The 17,432-nt window shown below is 35.9% G+C and overlaps 1 protein-coding gene across 28 annotated transcripts in view; it reads right to left on the bottom strand.

Annotated features, from left to right (window-relative positions):
• Positions 1–17,432, bottom strand: part of BBX (BBX high mobility group box domain containing) — a 280,307-nt gene that overhangs the window by 86,173 nt on the left and 176,702 nt on the right. For all 28 annotated transcript variants that reach the window (XM_054482850.2, XM_054482851.2, XM_054482868.2 and 25 more), the window contains 2 exons: positions 14,900–15,070; positions 8,663–8,905 (listed from right to left, as the gene is read on the bottom strand). In XM_054482850.2, coding sequence (XP_054338825.1) covers positions 8,663–8,905; positions 14,900–15,061 — 405 coding nt within the window. In that variant the 5' untranslated portion in view covers positions 15,062–15,070. The remainder of the gene's footprint in view (positions 1–8,662; positions 8,906–14,899; positions 15,071–17,432) is intronic.

The following is a 17,432-nucleotide window of genomic DNA, read 5'->3' as shown; positions in this document are numbered from 1 at the left end:
AAAATTGGAGTCTCAACATTACTTTTCCAGATCATTTACAAAAAACTGGAAGCATTCCCTTTGAAAACTGGCACAAGACAGGGACGCCCTCTCTCACCACTCCTATTCAACATAGTGTTGGAAGTTCTGGCCAGGGCAATCAGGCAGGAGAAAGAAATAAAGGGTATTCAATTAGGAAAAGAGGAAGTCAAATTGTCCCTATTTGCAGACGACATGATTGTATATTTAGAAAACCCCATTGTCTCAGCCCAAAATCTCCTTAAGCTGATAAGTGACTTCAGCAAAGTCTCAGGATACAAAATCAATGTGAAAAAATCACAAGCATTCTTATACACCAATAACAGACAAACAGAGAGCCAAATCATGAGTGAACTCCCATTCACAATTACTTCAAAGAGAATAGAATACCTAGGAATCCAACTTACAAGGGATGTGAAGGAGCTCTTCAAGGAGAACTACAAACCACTGCTCAATGAAATAAAAGAGGATACAAACAAATGGAAGAACATTCCATGCTCATGGATAGGAAGAATCAATATCGTGAAAATGGCCATACTGCCCAAGGTAATTTATAGATTCAATGCCATCACCATCAAGCTACCAATGACTTTCTTCACAGAACTGGAAAAAACTACTTTAAAGTTCATATGGAACCAAAAAAGAGCCTGAATTGACAAGTCAATCCTAAGCCAAAAGAACAAAGCTGGAGGCGTCATGCTACCTGACTTCAAACTATACTACAAGGCTACAGTAACCAAAAGAGCATGGTACTAGTACCAAAACAGAGATATAGACCAATGGAACAGAACACAGCCCTCAGAAATAATACCACACATCTACAACTATCTGATCTTTGACAAACCTGAGAAAAGCAATGGGGAAAGGATTCCCTATTTAACAAATGGTGCTGGGAAAACTGGCTAGCCATATGTAGAAGGCTGAAACTGGATCCCTTCCTTACACCTTATACAAAAATTAATTCAAGATGGATTAAAGACTTAAATGTTAGACCTGAAACCATAAAAACCCTAGAAGAAAACCTAGGCAATATCATTCAGGACATAGGCATGGGCAAGGACTTCATGTCGAAAACACCAAGAGCAATGGCAACAAAAGCCAAAATTGACAAATGGGATCTAATTAAACTAAAGAGCTTCTGCACAGCAAAAGAAAGCTACCATCACAGTGAACAGGCAACCTACAGAATGGGAGAAAATTTTTGCAATCTACTCATCTGACAAAGGGCTCATATCCAGAATCTACAATGAACTCAAACAAATTTACAAGAAAAAAACAAACAACCCCATCAAAAAGTGGGCAAAGGATATGAACAGACCCTTCTCAAAAGAAGACATTTATGCAGCCAAAAGACACATGAAAAAATGCTCATCATCACTGGCCATCAGAGAAATGCAAATCAAAACCACAATGAGATACCATCTCACACCAGTTAGAATGGCAATCATTCAAAAGTCAGGAAACAACAGGTGCTGGAGAGGATGTGGAGAAATAGGAACACTTTTACACTGTTGGTGGGACTGTAAACTAGTTCAACCATTGTGGAAGACAGTGTGGCGATTCCTCAGGGATCTAGAACTAGAAATACCATTTGACCCAGCCATCCCATTACTGGGTATATACCCAAAGGACTATAAATCATGCTGCTATAAAGACACATGCACACGTATGTTTACTGCGGCACTATTCACAATAGCAAAGACTTGGAACCAACCCAAATACCCAACAATGATAGACTGGATTAAGAAAATGTGGCACATATACACCATGGAATACTATGCAGCCATAAAAAATGATGAGTTCATGTCCTTTGTAGGGACACGGATGAAGCTGGAAACCATCATTCTCAGCAAACTATTGCAAGGACAAAAAACCAAATACCTCATGTTCTCACTCATAGGTGGGAATTGAACAATGAGAACACTTGGACACAGGAAGGGGAACATCACACACCAGGGCCTGTTGTGGGGTGGGGGGAGGTGGGAGGGATAGCATTAGGAGATACACCTAATGTAAATGACGAGTTAATGGGTGCAGCACACCCACATGGCACATGTATACATATGTAACAAACCTGCATATTGTGCACATGTACCCTAGAACTTAAAGTATAATAAAAAAATTTTAAAAATAAAATAAAATAAAAATGGAGTCTCAACATTACTTTTCCAGATCATTTACAAAAAAATGCAAATTTGATGAACAAAAGCACTTTAATTTTAATAAAAGATAGACTTACCAACTGTTCTCCATTTGCCTATTTTTAACTGAGAGGAGGTACTATCTAAAAGTCCACTAGTATTTCTAGTTATTATTACAGTCTAGATCTTTTCAATAGGGTGAAAGAGAAGTGGCAGCTCTAGTGAGATTCAGTCAGGAGGGAACCCAAGAATATCTGTATAATTAATAAAGATAGACGACTCTGGTGCAAATATATTAAGTATCATCTACCAAAATTATGAAAAAGAGATTAAACTAGAAATTACTGGATTTTTGAGAAAGAGATATAACAAATGTTTTACTGTATAATCACAGATGCGATAGAGGGCTAAGTGAATATCCAGCATGATAAATTCTGAGACAGCTGTTTCTCTTCCCATCCATGAGCAGAAATCACATTATACAAGGGTGGAAGAAGAGAAGGAATTATCTGATAAGTGGTACTAATCTGTACTTCCTTAGTTTGAGGACCTTTCCTTCATAAAAATTTAAAAATTATCGTTAGGATAATATAACTCAATGCATTATCTGATCTGAATTATTCTTGCTAGCTGTTTTTAATAGAAAGAAAGTTAGACTATTTCACTGACAGAAAATTGAATTAAATTTATGGTTTGACTGAACAACAGTATTTTAAGTTCTACATTAAACCTGCAAAACTTTCATAATAAAACCACTCCAACAGAAATTATACACTTGAAAAAGTGGTTTGAATATGTGACCAGGAAATTATTTGGTTGTTGTGTTGTGGTAATGTCATAAATGAAAATTTGAAAGCAAGGAAACTGGCTACTTCATTTGGCTATAAGGGTGAAAATTATTATGGCAATAGTAGTTTTTTTACAAGTATAATTTTACTCCTTAATTTGAGTAATTACGAGAAGAGTCAGTTTAATCAGTGTGAAATTTAATCAATTTCAAAAGTTGAAATTTCAGAATTTATTTAAAAATATAATTTTACTGCTTTTTAAAAGTAGACAGTGGTCTGTCTACTAAGATCTGTCAATCTAAAAATTAACATCTGAAACCAAATACCAAAACGAGTTTTGAGAGACAGAGTTTAAATTCTCAATTTATTATTCACTAGTTATGGAGTTTTTATAGTCTATAAATTTATTTGAATATTTAAATACAAGTGTTTACTTAACAATTGGCAAATGGACTAATATTTCAAAATCAAATAGTTCACTTAATTAACATCTATGTTGCTAGAGGCTATTAATAACACTGGACAGTATTGGCCAAATTGGGCAAGTGATATTTTTAGTTTTGTTCATTTTTGTGTTTCAAAGACTAATTTTGCATTTTAGTAGCCCTTCAATGTATTAACAGTTCAAAATAAAAATAATAATCATTTAGAGAAGTATGAAACAGAAACCAACATAAAGCTGCGTATCAGAAATAACCCTAAAACTAACATTTGTATAGAGTTTTAAACTTTATGTAATGCTTGTACATATATTTCCTTATTTGTATCTTACATCAACTCTGTGAGGGCAGGTATCTTAATTGCCATTTTACAGACGTGGCAATTCAAAACAGTATGAGAAGGGAGGTTAAATGAGTTAGAATTTAATAATTTAACTTAATAAAATGAGTTTATAAACATTTAAATGTTAAGAAGCTGGACATGATACAGCAATATTCACAGTTATTATCATTCCAAAAGCAAACATCTGAATATTTCTTTAAACATAGTAAGAAAGTTCTAATATCTGGAACACAGGAATTGAAAAGGTCTCAGAAGCAAGGAATGTTGTGAAACACAAAGCACACATCCTTTAGGTTTACTATGTATACCCCACAAATGTGGTAGGGCCCCTAATTAAACCATACTCAAAAAGTGTAAGCCATTTGATTAGAAGTAGCCAAAAGGGGCTGACGGAGGAGAGAAATGGCAAGTGCTAGCTGAGGGTGGAACCCCCAACCCCCGCAAAAAAAAAAAAAACCAACTATGGGAAAGCAGAGAGGAAATTCAAGGAATAAAATAGTTGAGAATTACTATATAGACAAAACATTATTCATAAAAGTCTCACCAAGTCATAGATCATAAAGTAATTCCTGTGGAAATAGTGTGTTAAAGGTTTCAAAAAAAAGTCAAAAGATGTTCTGAATACTTTGAGAAAGTACGTAAACAAAATTTTGATGAAATTTCTAGGATAAATATATAAAATAAAGGTTTTTAAAAGAAGAGTAAAATTTCATCTATGTGGAAATCACTTAGGTATAGCAGCTGTTTCTCAGAATGCTGGATAAATGAGGTGCTACTCTAATAGGCAAAGTGCTATAGCATGCTTGCAAGAATACAAATTATACTATTTGGTAAGCATGATGCATAAGACTTAAGAAAAGTTCTCCAGATTATAATACAAGAGTAAATGAGAAAGTATTTTCTTTGGAGGAGTCCATATCTGATGAACCCAAAACAAGGGAATGAATAGTCTTTACAAAAATTATCTCAGCTGAAAATAAATAATCAAAAATAGATTCATTTTGTCTTGAAGAAATATGAAAGAACTAATCAATAAAAAACCCATGGAGTTTTGTGGCGGTGAAAACCTTTCCCAGAGTATTGACAAAATTAGATACCAACACTTTCAAAGGGCCATTATAGTTCACCTTCAAGTTGCATTTTATTACATTTAATCCCACAGCTGTTTTATTGGCATACAGCTGAACCTCCAAACTTTTAAGTCTGGTCTCTCGTGTCTTTTGCCTTATTTACCTTTATATCATCATTTTCCGTTACTCTTCTATGTATAACCTAGGCTCCAGGTGAAACAAACTATCTGGTTCCTGAAATTGATTTCAGTTTCCCACTTCTACTCTTACCCTTTTCCTTCTCTCTGAATCCTTATACAAAAACTCAGGCCAAATTCTGCCTACTTTATAAAGCCTTTCCTGATCCACTTCCACCCACTTCCCTCCCCAGCACAAGCAGATTCTTCCTGTAAGACTCATGACATTTTATTGTTATCATTCTTGCCATAATTACCCAAATATACTTATCTTTCAGGCATCTAAAGTGGGTAGGGTGATATACGTATTAGAAGAACAAACAGGAGTCAAATGGGAAAGAATATCCCAGCTCCACTGTATACTAAACGTATGGTTGGTCAAGACACTAACTCCTTCAGAGCCTTAGATTCCTGCTCTGAAGAATGGGAATAATCATAACTCACTTTACAGGTTGGTGCTTACTTTATATGCTAAGCACAAAAAGAACCAATCAATCAATAAATGCACACATTCTGCCTCACGCCTCTGATGCTAAAACAGTGGGTATGATAAAGGTCATTCAAATTGTTTAAGCTTTCCAAATCCTCCCCTCCTCTTTGTACTCTGTTCTAGCTGAAGTTCAAGATGTGTGATCCTCTCAGTTTATCCTCAATTCATTATGATAATTAGTTTAAATGACAAATAGAAGGTTCCAGCAGTATTGTAGGCAAAAATGCACAGATTTGTATTCCTGTAAGAGTACATACATGAAGATGTTAAAAGGAAAGATATAATTGTTTTGTATCTCCTAACAGGCAGTCACACATTCAAAAATTAGAACCTGTGAACATCCACAACACCGCATCATCATGTACATTACTGAATTTAAGAAAGCAACTCAGGTTGTATCCTTAGAATACTCTTTTAAAAATTACTAATGAATTATTGCTCTAATAAGGTTCATCAGAGAACACAATGCAAATTAGTACTGGGCAATAATTTAAGAAACTAAAAACAAATCCCAGAACAGGTGCTTTATCTTACCAGATGCAATAATATAAGATAATCAGGAGCAAGGAAAGGGGTCAGAGGAAATTTTCATGAACAGGTAAACAAACAATCCTTTCAAAGTTGTATTATTACTCACTCTTGCTTTTAAAATATACTTTTTTAAAAAACAACAAGAAAAAGGAAACATTTCTCACTCAACTGATAATGGCAGGACAGATACTTGCAAACACCACCTAAGCATTCACATCCACATCCACACACTACGCTGAAAGAATCTGTCTTGCACCCTAACAGACAACATCTAAAATTTGAGGTTTAAAATTTAAAGGTTACACATCTAAAAAGAGTTTTAAAAATGATTGTGTGTTGGGGGAGCCTTGAAAAACAGACCATATTTATCAACGGCCTTGTATCACTAGCAACTATCACAAAACCTGGTTAAATTGAAGGCACTTATTAAGTATTTGTTCACTGAACTGACATTCCAATTAAGGCTGCAATATTAACACAAAAAGCACCAGCACAATTACACGCCCTTTAACGTAACTGCAAAACCATTTAGAAAGTAAGTTGAAACAAATAGGAATCACTTATGACTAGAGAACAATTGTGTAATAATTTTGAAAGTAGCTGAATCTTCTACACTTTGCAGTAGAAATGAGGCAACATTTCGTAACAGCAACTACAAACAAGGCAAATTATAACGTGGAACATCCAGTTACAGTCTTCACACTTAGATTGCACTGGGCCACCTTAACAGATTTCATTTTAGTGCCACAATGGCAAATATTGTGAACCTAATTAAGTAATTAGTAAGGGATTTCCTGTATGAAAATAATACTTCCTCTTCTTAAAAGTGGCCACCTATTGGGTTTGTAAATTAGGAGTTTTTAAGAAAAAACAAACAATATACTGGGGACAGGCTGCATGTTATCCAAAAACAGCAATCTAAAACAAACTGTAGTATTTAATTATAGGAAGCTTATGCATTTCCCTAAGAGGTTTCAGATAATTATTTATTTTACTATATAAGCATGACTATGAAAAATGTAAGGCTATTTAATGGGAAAGTTTTACTGTTCATTACTGTTATGCTATGGAAATCTAATGAAATATTTAAAATCATGTAGGTTACTGTAATTGATTTCAAATTTTCCACAGGCCCTATATAGTTAAAATCTTGTCTTTAACAGTCAATTCTTGAAGTCTTGTATGATTAATTATATAATTATAATAATTATATTTATAATTATTAATACTATAACAATATTATAATCATTAATACTATTACAATTAATAGTTATAGTACTACTAATAAAATTAATTATACTAATATAATTATAAACACTGATATAATTAATAATTATGCTAATTAATAATTCTAATTCATAGTAGCAACTATGCTAATAATTTAGATTCAAATTTCCATGAACATTTCTTAAGAAATTTTTATTTTTTTTTTAAATTTTTATGTTTAATATTTATGTTTTTAGCTAATTAACTCAATAAAGGCATAGCACCTGGAAGAATTATTTTTTCACATACTGAGATATCTAATAAAATGTCTTGAAACTCTGTATTTTGTCCCCTGCTGGCTCATTTTTTGATAAAACTTAACCAAGTGTTTGGGTGACAGGGGTTTTCATGAATCAAGATCTTTTTACAAGTTGGAACACTGAGGAAATAATGTTAGAATTATTCCTTTCAAGTTTAGCCACAGTAATATTGCTTTGCTTATCCCTTACTTGGAGCTAAATCCATCACAATATATTTAAGTGTATAATGGTCTCACATTAATTCCAAATACAGTAAAAGAACCATGATACAATTTTTGAAGAAATTCAGTAACTGCTATCATTCTGGAAGTGATTAATGTCCCACCTTTCTGAATAGCCTTCCTGCATGGAAATGCGTCCCACTAACTACTGCCTACACAGTATTTACGGGCATGCACACCTTGCAGTACATCTTGTTCCACTGGTATTCAATCATTTATTGGTTTTAAATATTCATGCAGCACTACCTACAGAACAGAAACAAGTCAAAGCATATTTCTTGATAATTTTGTTTATTACAAAATCAAAAAAATGTTAGCACTAGAAAGGATACAAATCTTTGTCCAACTTTCTCATTCCAATAACATTAGGAAAGAAAAAAAAAGAAGCTGAGATGCAGAGGATGACTTATGGATATGGCCACAAAGCTATTTAGCATCAGAACTAGATCAAGACTCTTTCCCATGATATAACTAGAGTAACCTAAGATTGTCAACTTTACCATGGGCATTCTCTGACAATAAAAGTAGAGTTTCTAGAAAAACTTAAAAAAGAAAAAAAATCACCATTTATAATAAATTACCATAATAAATAAACAAATCATCATTCACTGTAAACCATTCATAATAAACCTTCACAATAAATCAATCCCTTATATCAATCAGTGGGGTATAGACAATGAGAAAAAAACTTCTTGTTAATATATTGTTCTTGGCACCTCCACCAGCATTTCCACATGGACTTGGAACACAGGAACAGGAACAAGTCATACAAAGAAAGCGCTTATGTTTTTACTTAACATCTGATTCACGATTCACCTTCTCATTGCTAGACCTTCAACAGGTGCTTCATATTTGTTGACTAGGAGTTTCAGGACTGGTTGCTTTTAGCTATCAGAATACTTTGTCATTGTAACCTACCTCCTTGGCCATGTCTGTGTATTTCTGCTTTTCCTTTGGATCAAGAACAGCCCACCAATCAGCTAGTATCTTGGTAGCACCTCGGTTATCAAGCCTGGGGTGTTCCTGACGTACAAGAGAGCGATGGCGTTTGCAAAATAAAAGAAATGCATTCATTGGTCTCCGGGCTCGCTGCTCTGGTGATTCATCATCTTCAGTTTCACCAACATCTTGCTCTAGGCCATCGGCCCCAAGAAGTTGAACCTATTACCACCAAAAACAAAGCCAGATCTTTAACATATTTTGGATAATTTTGATTTAACAGTTAGTCTTGGTTTGCAAATTGTATTTTTTCTTAGCTCCATTTAAACAACTTACACATTGAAAAAAATATAATTTTAAAAAATCAACAACCACTGTTCATGGTTGGTAACTAACTTATGATGTATCCTTCTGCTTAGTTTCTATAGCAACCTGTGCATGTCTCTATTACAGCATATATTACATTGTGTTATAATTGCTTACATTTTTTTCTCTCTCACTAAACAGTGAGCTCTTTGAGGACAAAAGCTCTTATTCACCTTTACAACCATAGTGCGTAGCTCAATGTCTGATATAATATTAGTACTTAACTAATTGGTGAATGAATGAATAAACCCATTCTATGGTTAATGGGCATCAAGATTAACAATATCCACATAAAATATATGAATAGTAGCTGTGTCTTTCTCTGCTTTGAAAAGTGCCTTTTTCTATAGCTAATAATATGAGAATATTTAACATGAAAGTAAGACATAAAAAGGTAATACAGACTACTCAATGTTTCTGCAAGCATCACAAGTAGAGTCTTGTAGTGTAAAAAAATCAAAATCGATATTTAACATGGTTATTTGAAAGAACTACACAATAAATCTTCAAACTTATAAATTTCAAGCTTTCTTGTTTAGTGAAATACTCTGGTGATAGGAATAAACTCCTCTAGGCTTAAACCTTCAAAATCAATTTTGAATCCTCTTTTTTCCTACACTTCATTCAATTATCGTTCAAGGTCTTCGAGGACTTCTACAAAGCTCCGAATCTGTCCATTCCATCTGGGTGATTCTCATTCCCACTGCCCTAGTACCACTTTGGCCTATGCCTAGTCTTCCCGTTTTTCATCTTCTTTACAATACTTCTTGCACATGGCTGCCAGGTTAACTTTCTTAAAGCCCATTTCTGATTATAGAATCTCAGAACATATTATGATTGTAAAATATTTTCTAAGGCAAAAATGATTCTATAATGTTTCTTAGAAACAATGTAACTATAAACAGAAGTCCACAATGTTTACTAAGCCCATTTCCTTAATTTCTGGTTTCAAAATTAAAATCAAGAAGGACAAGTTGCAGATTAAGTATCCCTTATCTAAAATGCTTGGGACCAGAAGTGTTTCGAATTTTTGGATTAGCAATCCTCAACTTGTAACCATTAGTCTGCATTATGCAGCAGAGTGGTTAATTCTTAAACTCGAGTATGCATTGGAATCCCTGGAGGTTCTGTTAAAAGACAGGTTCTAAGTCCCATTCCCAGAGTTTCCGATTCTGAGGTATGGAGTGGGTCCTGAGAATTTGTAGCTCTAACAAGTTCCCAGGTGATGCTGATATTACTGGTTTGAGGATCACTCTTTGAGAATCACAACTGTAAGGCAACCATGTTCTTTTATTACAATGTTTATTGGGCAATTGTTACAAGCAGATACTTTAGGACTAATCACCTGCTTAATCCAACTGGTATTTTTAAAAAGTCTTGGCCAGGCGGTGGCTCACGCCTGTAATCCCAGCACTTTGGGAGGCCAAGGTGGGAGGATCATGAGGTCAAGAGATTGAGACGATCCTGGCGAACATGGTGAAGCCCTGTCTCTACTAAAAATACAAAAATTAGCTGGGCATGGTGGCACGTGCCTGTAGTCCCAGCTACTTGAGAGGCTGAGGCAGGAGAATTGCTTGAATCCAGGAGGCGGAGGTTACAGTAAGCCAAGATCACGCCACTACACTCCAGCCTGGTGACAGAGCGAGACTCCGTCTCAAAAAAAAAAAAAAGTCTTTTGCCGTTAAGTATTGCAAATGCAATCAATTAACCATTAATTATCTTCAAACACAAAGAGTACAGAAAAAATCTTGAGGTCATAGCCATCTAATCTGGAAATATGTTAGGAATTATTATTGGGGGTGAAGGCTACATATTTATCTTCCTCATTATGTATATAATGGTAACAATAATTTGCATTTTTCAAGGGAGTTTTATTTAGCATTCTGAAACTAGGAAGCTAAAAAAAACTAAAAAGTGTACTATTAATATATTAGATGAAGAAGCAATTATACTTCCCCTTCAGAAAAGAGTAACTTTTCATTCAGTTATTAAATTATAAAATTCAACGTGTAACAGACGGACAAAGGACCTCATGTTTTGGAAGGGGGAAAAACCATATAAACATAAATTTAAAAGCAGTGTGCTGACTGCAACAAGAAACCAGCAAGATAACAAAGCACTAGTGGATGGGAAGAAGTGCAAGAAGGCCTCCCTGGAAAACGTTGCCTGAGCTAAATTTTGAGAAACAAATCAGGCTGGGTGTGGTGGCTCTAATCTCAGCACTTTGGGAGGCCAAGGTGGGGTGTGGATCACCTGAGGTCAGGAGTTGAAGACCAGTTTGACCGACATGGTGAAACCCAGTCTCTACTACAAATACAAAAGTTAGCTTGGCGTGGTGGCGGACACCTGTAATCCCAGCTCCTCTGGAGGCTGAGGCAGGAGAATCACCTGAACCTGGGAGGAGGAGGCTGTAGTGAGCCAAGATTGCACTACTGCACTCCAGCCTGGGCGACAGAGCAAGACTCTGTCTCAAAAAAAAAAAGAAAGAAAGAAAGAAAAAAATTATTTAAAAAAATTAAAAAATTAAAAACTAAAAAAAGGAGAAACAAATTAGAATGTGTCAGGTCGTCAATGGAGAGACATGGGGAACTAACAGGGATTAAGTCTCGCTGGTTTATCTGAACATCAACTTGCAGTTCAACAGCACTGGTATGTAAAAGAGAACAGGGCTTTGGGAGACAAGGATGAAGAAGATGATCTGTGCCACTTCATGAAGTTATGTGCTCTACCATATTTAAACGCATGCATTTGATCCTGTAAACCAGTAGTTTGGAACTGTATGGACCAATAAAAACATTTGATTTGACACAGTTTGTCAACTTTTCATTCTGCCAACTATGAACATCGAAAAATGTTTTAATTGCTATTTAATGTGATTATTTTATTAATCAAAAAGTAAATACATAAATACATGAATAACAAAATAGAAATAAAAACTCTCTCAGAGTTTAGAACTTATTTTTCTTTCCCCAGGACCTCATTAATATTTTCTAAGAAAAATCAACACTAGTTCCCACAGCTGGATCGATGTAATTGAGAGCCATGAGTGATTTTAAGCAGTGGAGGGACATCATTAGATTGCATTTTAAGGAGATAACTTCTAACGACAGCATGAATTTTACGAGTAAAACCAGAAGCAACCCAAACTAGAGAACCCAGTTAAAAATCTATTCCAGCTGCCCAGGCAAAAAAGGGATAAGGCTGAAATCTAGGCAGCAGTAATGGGAACAGAGAAGTGAGAACAGGGACAATATTTATGAGGCAGAGCCAAGAGTGGCTGGTAACTAATTGGATCTGAAGGCAGAAAAAGGAAGAGTGATTCTGGCTTGGGTGGCAAAGTTTCTTCATATACAACAAAAAATAATTGTTCTCAAATGAGAGAAATCAGGCCTGGTGGAGAGTAGAAAGATCAGTGCTGGGTAGGCTGAATTTGAAGTGCCTATGGGGAATGCTGTGTGGATACCTATGTCTGCAGGATAACAATATGAGATACCAATATACAGACGGTGCTAAGACTAAAAGTATGGACTAGACCACTGAGTGTGAGTGAAAAGAGAAGAGGACTCAATGACTTTAATCCCTCCCCCAATAAGTATTTACTGGGTTCCTGCTATGAGCCAGCGACTCTTCTAGGTGCTGTGAGCACACAGTGAGCACAGAGAGCAGTGAGCACACACAGTCCCTGCTCTCATAGAAACAGGAGCAGCACAACTGGCCTTACATTTTGAAGGGATTCCTCTGGCTGCTTTGTTGAGAATGGACCACAGAAGGGCAAGAGCAGAGGCCGGAAGAGAGGGAGGTAGATACAGTAATCTCTGCTAGAAAGGGTGGTGGCTTGGATCAAGGTGGTACAGGAAGGAACTGTTAAAAGGGCAACAAAACTGTGAACATATCTTGAAGGTAGAGTTTGAGAGGATTTGCTAATGGATGGATGTGAAGTTTGAGCAAAATGAAGCAGCAAAGTATGAACTACAAGGTCTCAGGTCTGACAAATGGGAATGTTGCAGTTGCCCTTTACTGAGAAAGGGAAGATGCAGGAGAAAGTTGGGAGAAGAAAAGCAAAAGCTTAATTTTGAATTCATTCAAACTGAGATTTCTAGTTGATAACTAATGGATATGCCAAGTAAATAGAAATATGAGTCCAGAGTTCAGAAGAAAAGTCCAGGATGGAGGTAGAAATTAAGATTGGAGGCCTAGAGAACATAATCATTTGAGGGGTAAATAATGCAGGGACATTAACTGAAAGAAACTAGGAAGGAACAGTGGGGAAGGTAGAAATAGAAAGAAGGGCCAGACATGGTGGCTTGTGCCTATAATCCCAGCACTTTGAAAGGTTGAGAAGGGAGGATTGCTTGAAGCCATGAGTTCCAGACCAGCCTGGGCAACATAGTGAGACCCTGTCTTTACAAAATATAAACAAAATTAGCTGGGCTTAGTGGTGTGTGCCTGTGGTCCCAACTATTCAGGGAGCTGAAGTGGGAAGACTGTTTGAGCCCGGGAGGTGGATGGAAGCTGCAGTGAGCTGAAATGGTGCCACTGTACTCTAGCCTGGCCAATAGAGTGAGACCCTTTCTCAAAAAAGAAAAAGAAAGGATAAATAGAAACAGGTGTGGGTGGCCAAAGGAAAGAAGAAAGAGAAACAGGAGTGGGTGCCCTCATGGAAACAGGAGACTGCTTCAATGACCAAGTGATCAACACATGCAAATGTGTTTAAAAAATGAAATTAAGTATAAGCTTGATAATACCCTCAAGTAAGAAGAATAAAACCTGTTTCTCTGAAACAGGAAAAGTGGAAGGAAAGATTAGTAAGGAGTGAGACAATTACATAGATGTGTACAGGAAGCTAAAAGAGTAACTTCTGGTGGCCTCTATTTTCTCTGTGAAAAAGGAGAAAAGGTCACTAGTAAGAGAGACCTTAGAGGGTATCCAGATGATGTCTGAAAAAGAGGAAAAATGTTTTAAATTCCTGCTGAAAGCCAAGAGAGACTGAATGGATGTCGAAGGCCTCAAAAATATTAAAAACATGTTTATAAAATTCGTAGTGACACAAAATATGTACTCATTTATTCTTTCATTCAGCACACATCTATATTTAATACCTACTATGTGCCAGGCACCATTCTCATTTCTGAGGCAAGAGGAAAGGACGAGACAGGCAAGGCCCCTGTTCTTATACTGAGCTTCTATTCTGGTCTGAGAGAAGACAGACATAAATAAGTATACAGCTAAATACATGGCAAATAGCAATAAGTGCCATGAAGAAAATCCTTTGACTTTGAATGAGTTGGGTGGGACGAACACTTGAGATGATTTCTTAAGTCACCCGCATGGTTATGTGACTGAAGAGCCAGCTGCTGAGGCCTGATGCCAGAGAAAGGACTAGGAGGAATGAGTCATCATAAAGACTGGGGGCAAGTGCATCCAGAAGCTGTGAAGACCACGGATAGAGACAAAGGGAGCAGTTCTAAGACTGCCAATGGTAGCAGGGCGAGGCCAGAAGCCAAGACAGAGAGGCCAGAAGAGCCACAGGGTAGAACGTCAGATGAGCACATCAAGTTTTAGGAACATCCCCATCTCAATGTATTTGAATATTTTACCCACAAATCATTAGTTAGGTGACAAAAATCGTATTTAAAAGGATGTGTCTCAGTCTACAATATTAGGAAGTACAAATACTTTAAGAGCAATCAAGCATTGGAATAAAAATGTAAACTAAGTAATTGAATAGGATTCAAGCTATACAGGCTTTTGGAAACACTTTTGTAATATCATTCATGTTCACTATTGTTTCTAGAATATTATGATTTGCTCTAATAAACTTGAAACTTCTATAGTAAATATAGGACTTACCTTATCAATATCCTCCTCTTCGTCTTCCTCTTCTTCCTCTTCTGAAAAATCAAGAAGTTTCTTTGCTAGCAATGGATGCCACTGAAGACACTTTCGTTTTGGTCGTTTTCCAACCCCTTCTCCTTCTGCTGAATGATCCTTATTTCTATTACTGCCTTTCATTACTGTGATCTGTAATAGGAAGAGAAAGAGAGAAACAGGGAAACAGAGAGAGAAAGAGAGACACCGAGATAAATCAAAGTAAATTTGATTAAAATTAGTTTATTTAGCTCCCTTTAGCATTAATTAGATTATAATTTTAATGACTAAACTATCTACCAGCTCATTTACTGGACTCGGTGAGAATCCAAAATACATAATGAAACATTCATTTTAGTGGGCTAAATGGAGCTAATAAAATTTGCGTTTTGTGAAATCTACTTCCCTCCTCTCCACAGCTTCTGAACCTAAAACCCCAGTAAGCTTAAGGATGTTACCAGTTGTCTTCACCTGTGTGTATTTACTCAGGGAAGCGTTTCTCAATTTCCCATCAGAAGAACATTAAGGATGCCTCCCAAGAGAGTTGAAGAGTACACAGGGGCTTGCCCCCCAGGCATTCTCTGATGGAGATTTTACTATAATGATTTACATGAATTTTGCATTCTATACCATGTTAAATCTGTGCTTACAATATTACTAAATAAAATGAGTAATTTGTAAGAATCCAACGTTTTAGATTTCGGCAGTTGGCTAAGCTAAGAAATGGCCAAGCTATAAACGTGACAAAAATCTTTTAGAAGCCTAAAATTCTGAATTACTTTTCAATGATGTAAAAAAAAAGTTCTTCTCCATGATAAAAGCAATACATATTTCTATTAAACAGGTGAAAATAGCATAAAATGAGGTTTGCCCTCTCCATCATGTCCTGCACCATGGTCCAGAGGTAACTGCATGTTAGTTTCCTGTATGTTTTCTCACAACTTTTTTTCTGATGTTACTTCTCATTCATTCATTCATTCAAAGTAATGTTAAAAGAGAAATTACTGTCATGGAAAAACTCAAAACAATTAAATGCCATCGGTTTAAATGGTTCACGAATGCTGACAATACACACACAAGTACAGCTGCTAAAATCACCAGGTAGCAGCCTATTTGCTCAGTATGTTTGCATTAGTCCAAATGCTTGAGAAGTGGTACCATTAAACTTTTAACACGATGTTAAAACAGAAACTGGGATTGATGAACACATAATATAAAGATTCATCTAGTTCTCAAGCCATTCAGAGAATATGGTATAGGTTATCTGTCTTCCTTGTTTCTGGATTCTGGGTAATGTCTAGGTCTTCCTTACTTCAAAAAAATATTCACCAATGTTTTCTCCTAGAACTTGTACAACTTCAACTTAAACATTTAAATACTTGATCAATCTGGGATTCATTTTGATAAAATAAGTGAGGTAAGGATCTAGCTTATTCTTTTTTTAAAAAATAGCTAGCCAACTATATCAATACCATTTATTAAATAATCCAGCTTTTCACTATTCCTTCTATCCTACATTAAATTATCACATGTATATGAGCCTATTTCTGGATTCTCTTCTGTTAATAACCTCCTTCCAACTGCTTGCCTATCCTTTGAGCAATTTCAATGTCCTTAGGGACTATATCATTCTACATCTTTTTAAATATACAAATATATCAATAAACAGCCATTAAAAAATTTAAGCTGCATATGTCATATTCTTCTATGTAGGTCAATACATATTGATTGTTCTAATTTTAAAATAATTGTGTTATATTCTAAAATATTAATGTATTACAATTTACTGAGTCTCCTATTGATGAGATTATTTATTATGCTACAATAAAACTCATTTTAATAAAATCATTTTCTAAAAAATCTTCATTTTTAATAAAAGTTCTCATTAATTTTTTTTTCTTTTTTGAGACAGAGTCTTGCTGTGTCGCCCAGGTTGGAGTGCAGTGGTGCGATCTCGGCTCACTGCAACCTCCGCCTCCCAGGTTCAAGCGATTCTTCTGCCTCAGCCTCCTGAGTAGCTGGGACTACAGGCGCCTGCCACCACAACCGGCTAATTTTTGCATTTTTAGTGAGATGGGGTTTCATCATATTGGCCAGTCTGGTCTCGAACTCCTGACCTTGTGATCCGCCCACCTCGGCCTCCCAAAGTGCTGGGATTACAGGTGTGAGCCACCACACCCGGCCTTCATTAATTTATTAAAAGCTATGAAAGGGGGAAAAGAAAAACATGTTCTTGTGGCGTTCTTAGCAAGAAACTCATGCTGGAATATCTGAAGCAATTACATGACTTGTGTGGCTGACTCAAGAATACAAGAAGTTATTAAAAACTAAATGGAATTAGGAATCTGGTGTGCTCTTAATAAGAGAAGATTTCTTGTGAATTGATAGTCCATTTAACAATTCCCAATCTATCTACAAATAAAAGTTGGCACAGGTAACTCAATTTCCAGAAATGCCAATGCTGTATAGACAGAAGACGAAATGGTTATTTCTGTGACATAGTAATCACTTCAGG

This window comes from Pongo pygmaeus, chromosome 2 (genome assembly GCF_028885625.2).
Source record: "Pongo pygmaeus isolate AG05252 chromosome 2, NHGRI_mPonPyg2-v2.0_pri, whole genome shotgun sequence".
In the NCBI taxonomy this organism is placed as follows: domain Eukaryota; kingdom Metazoa; phylum Chordata; class Mammalia; order Primates; family Hominidae; genus Pongo; species Pongo pygmaeus.
Note: the sequence above shows the minus strand (reverse complement) of the source record. Positions and strands in the feature narration are given on the sequence as shown.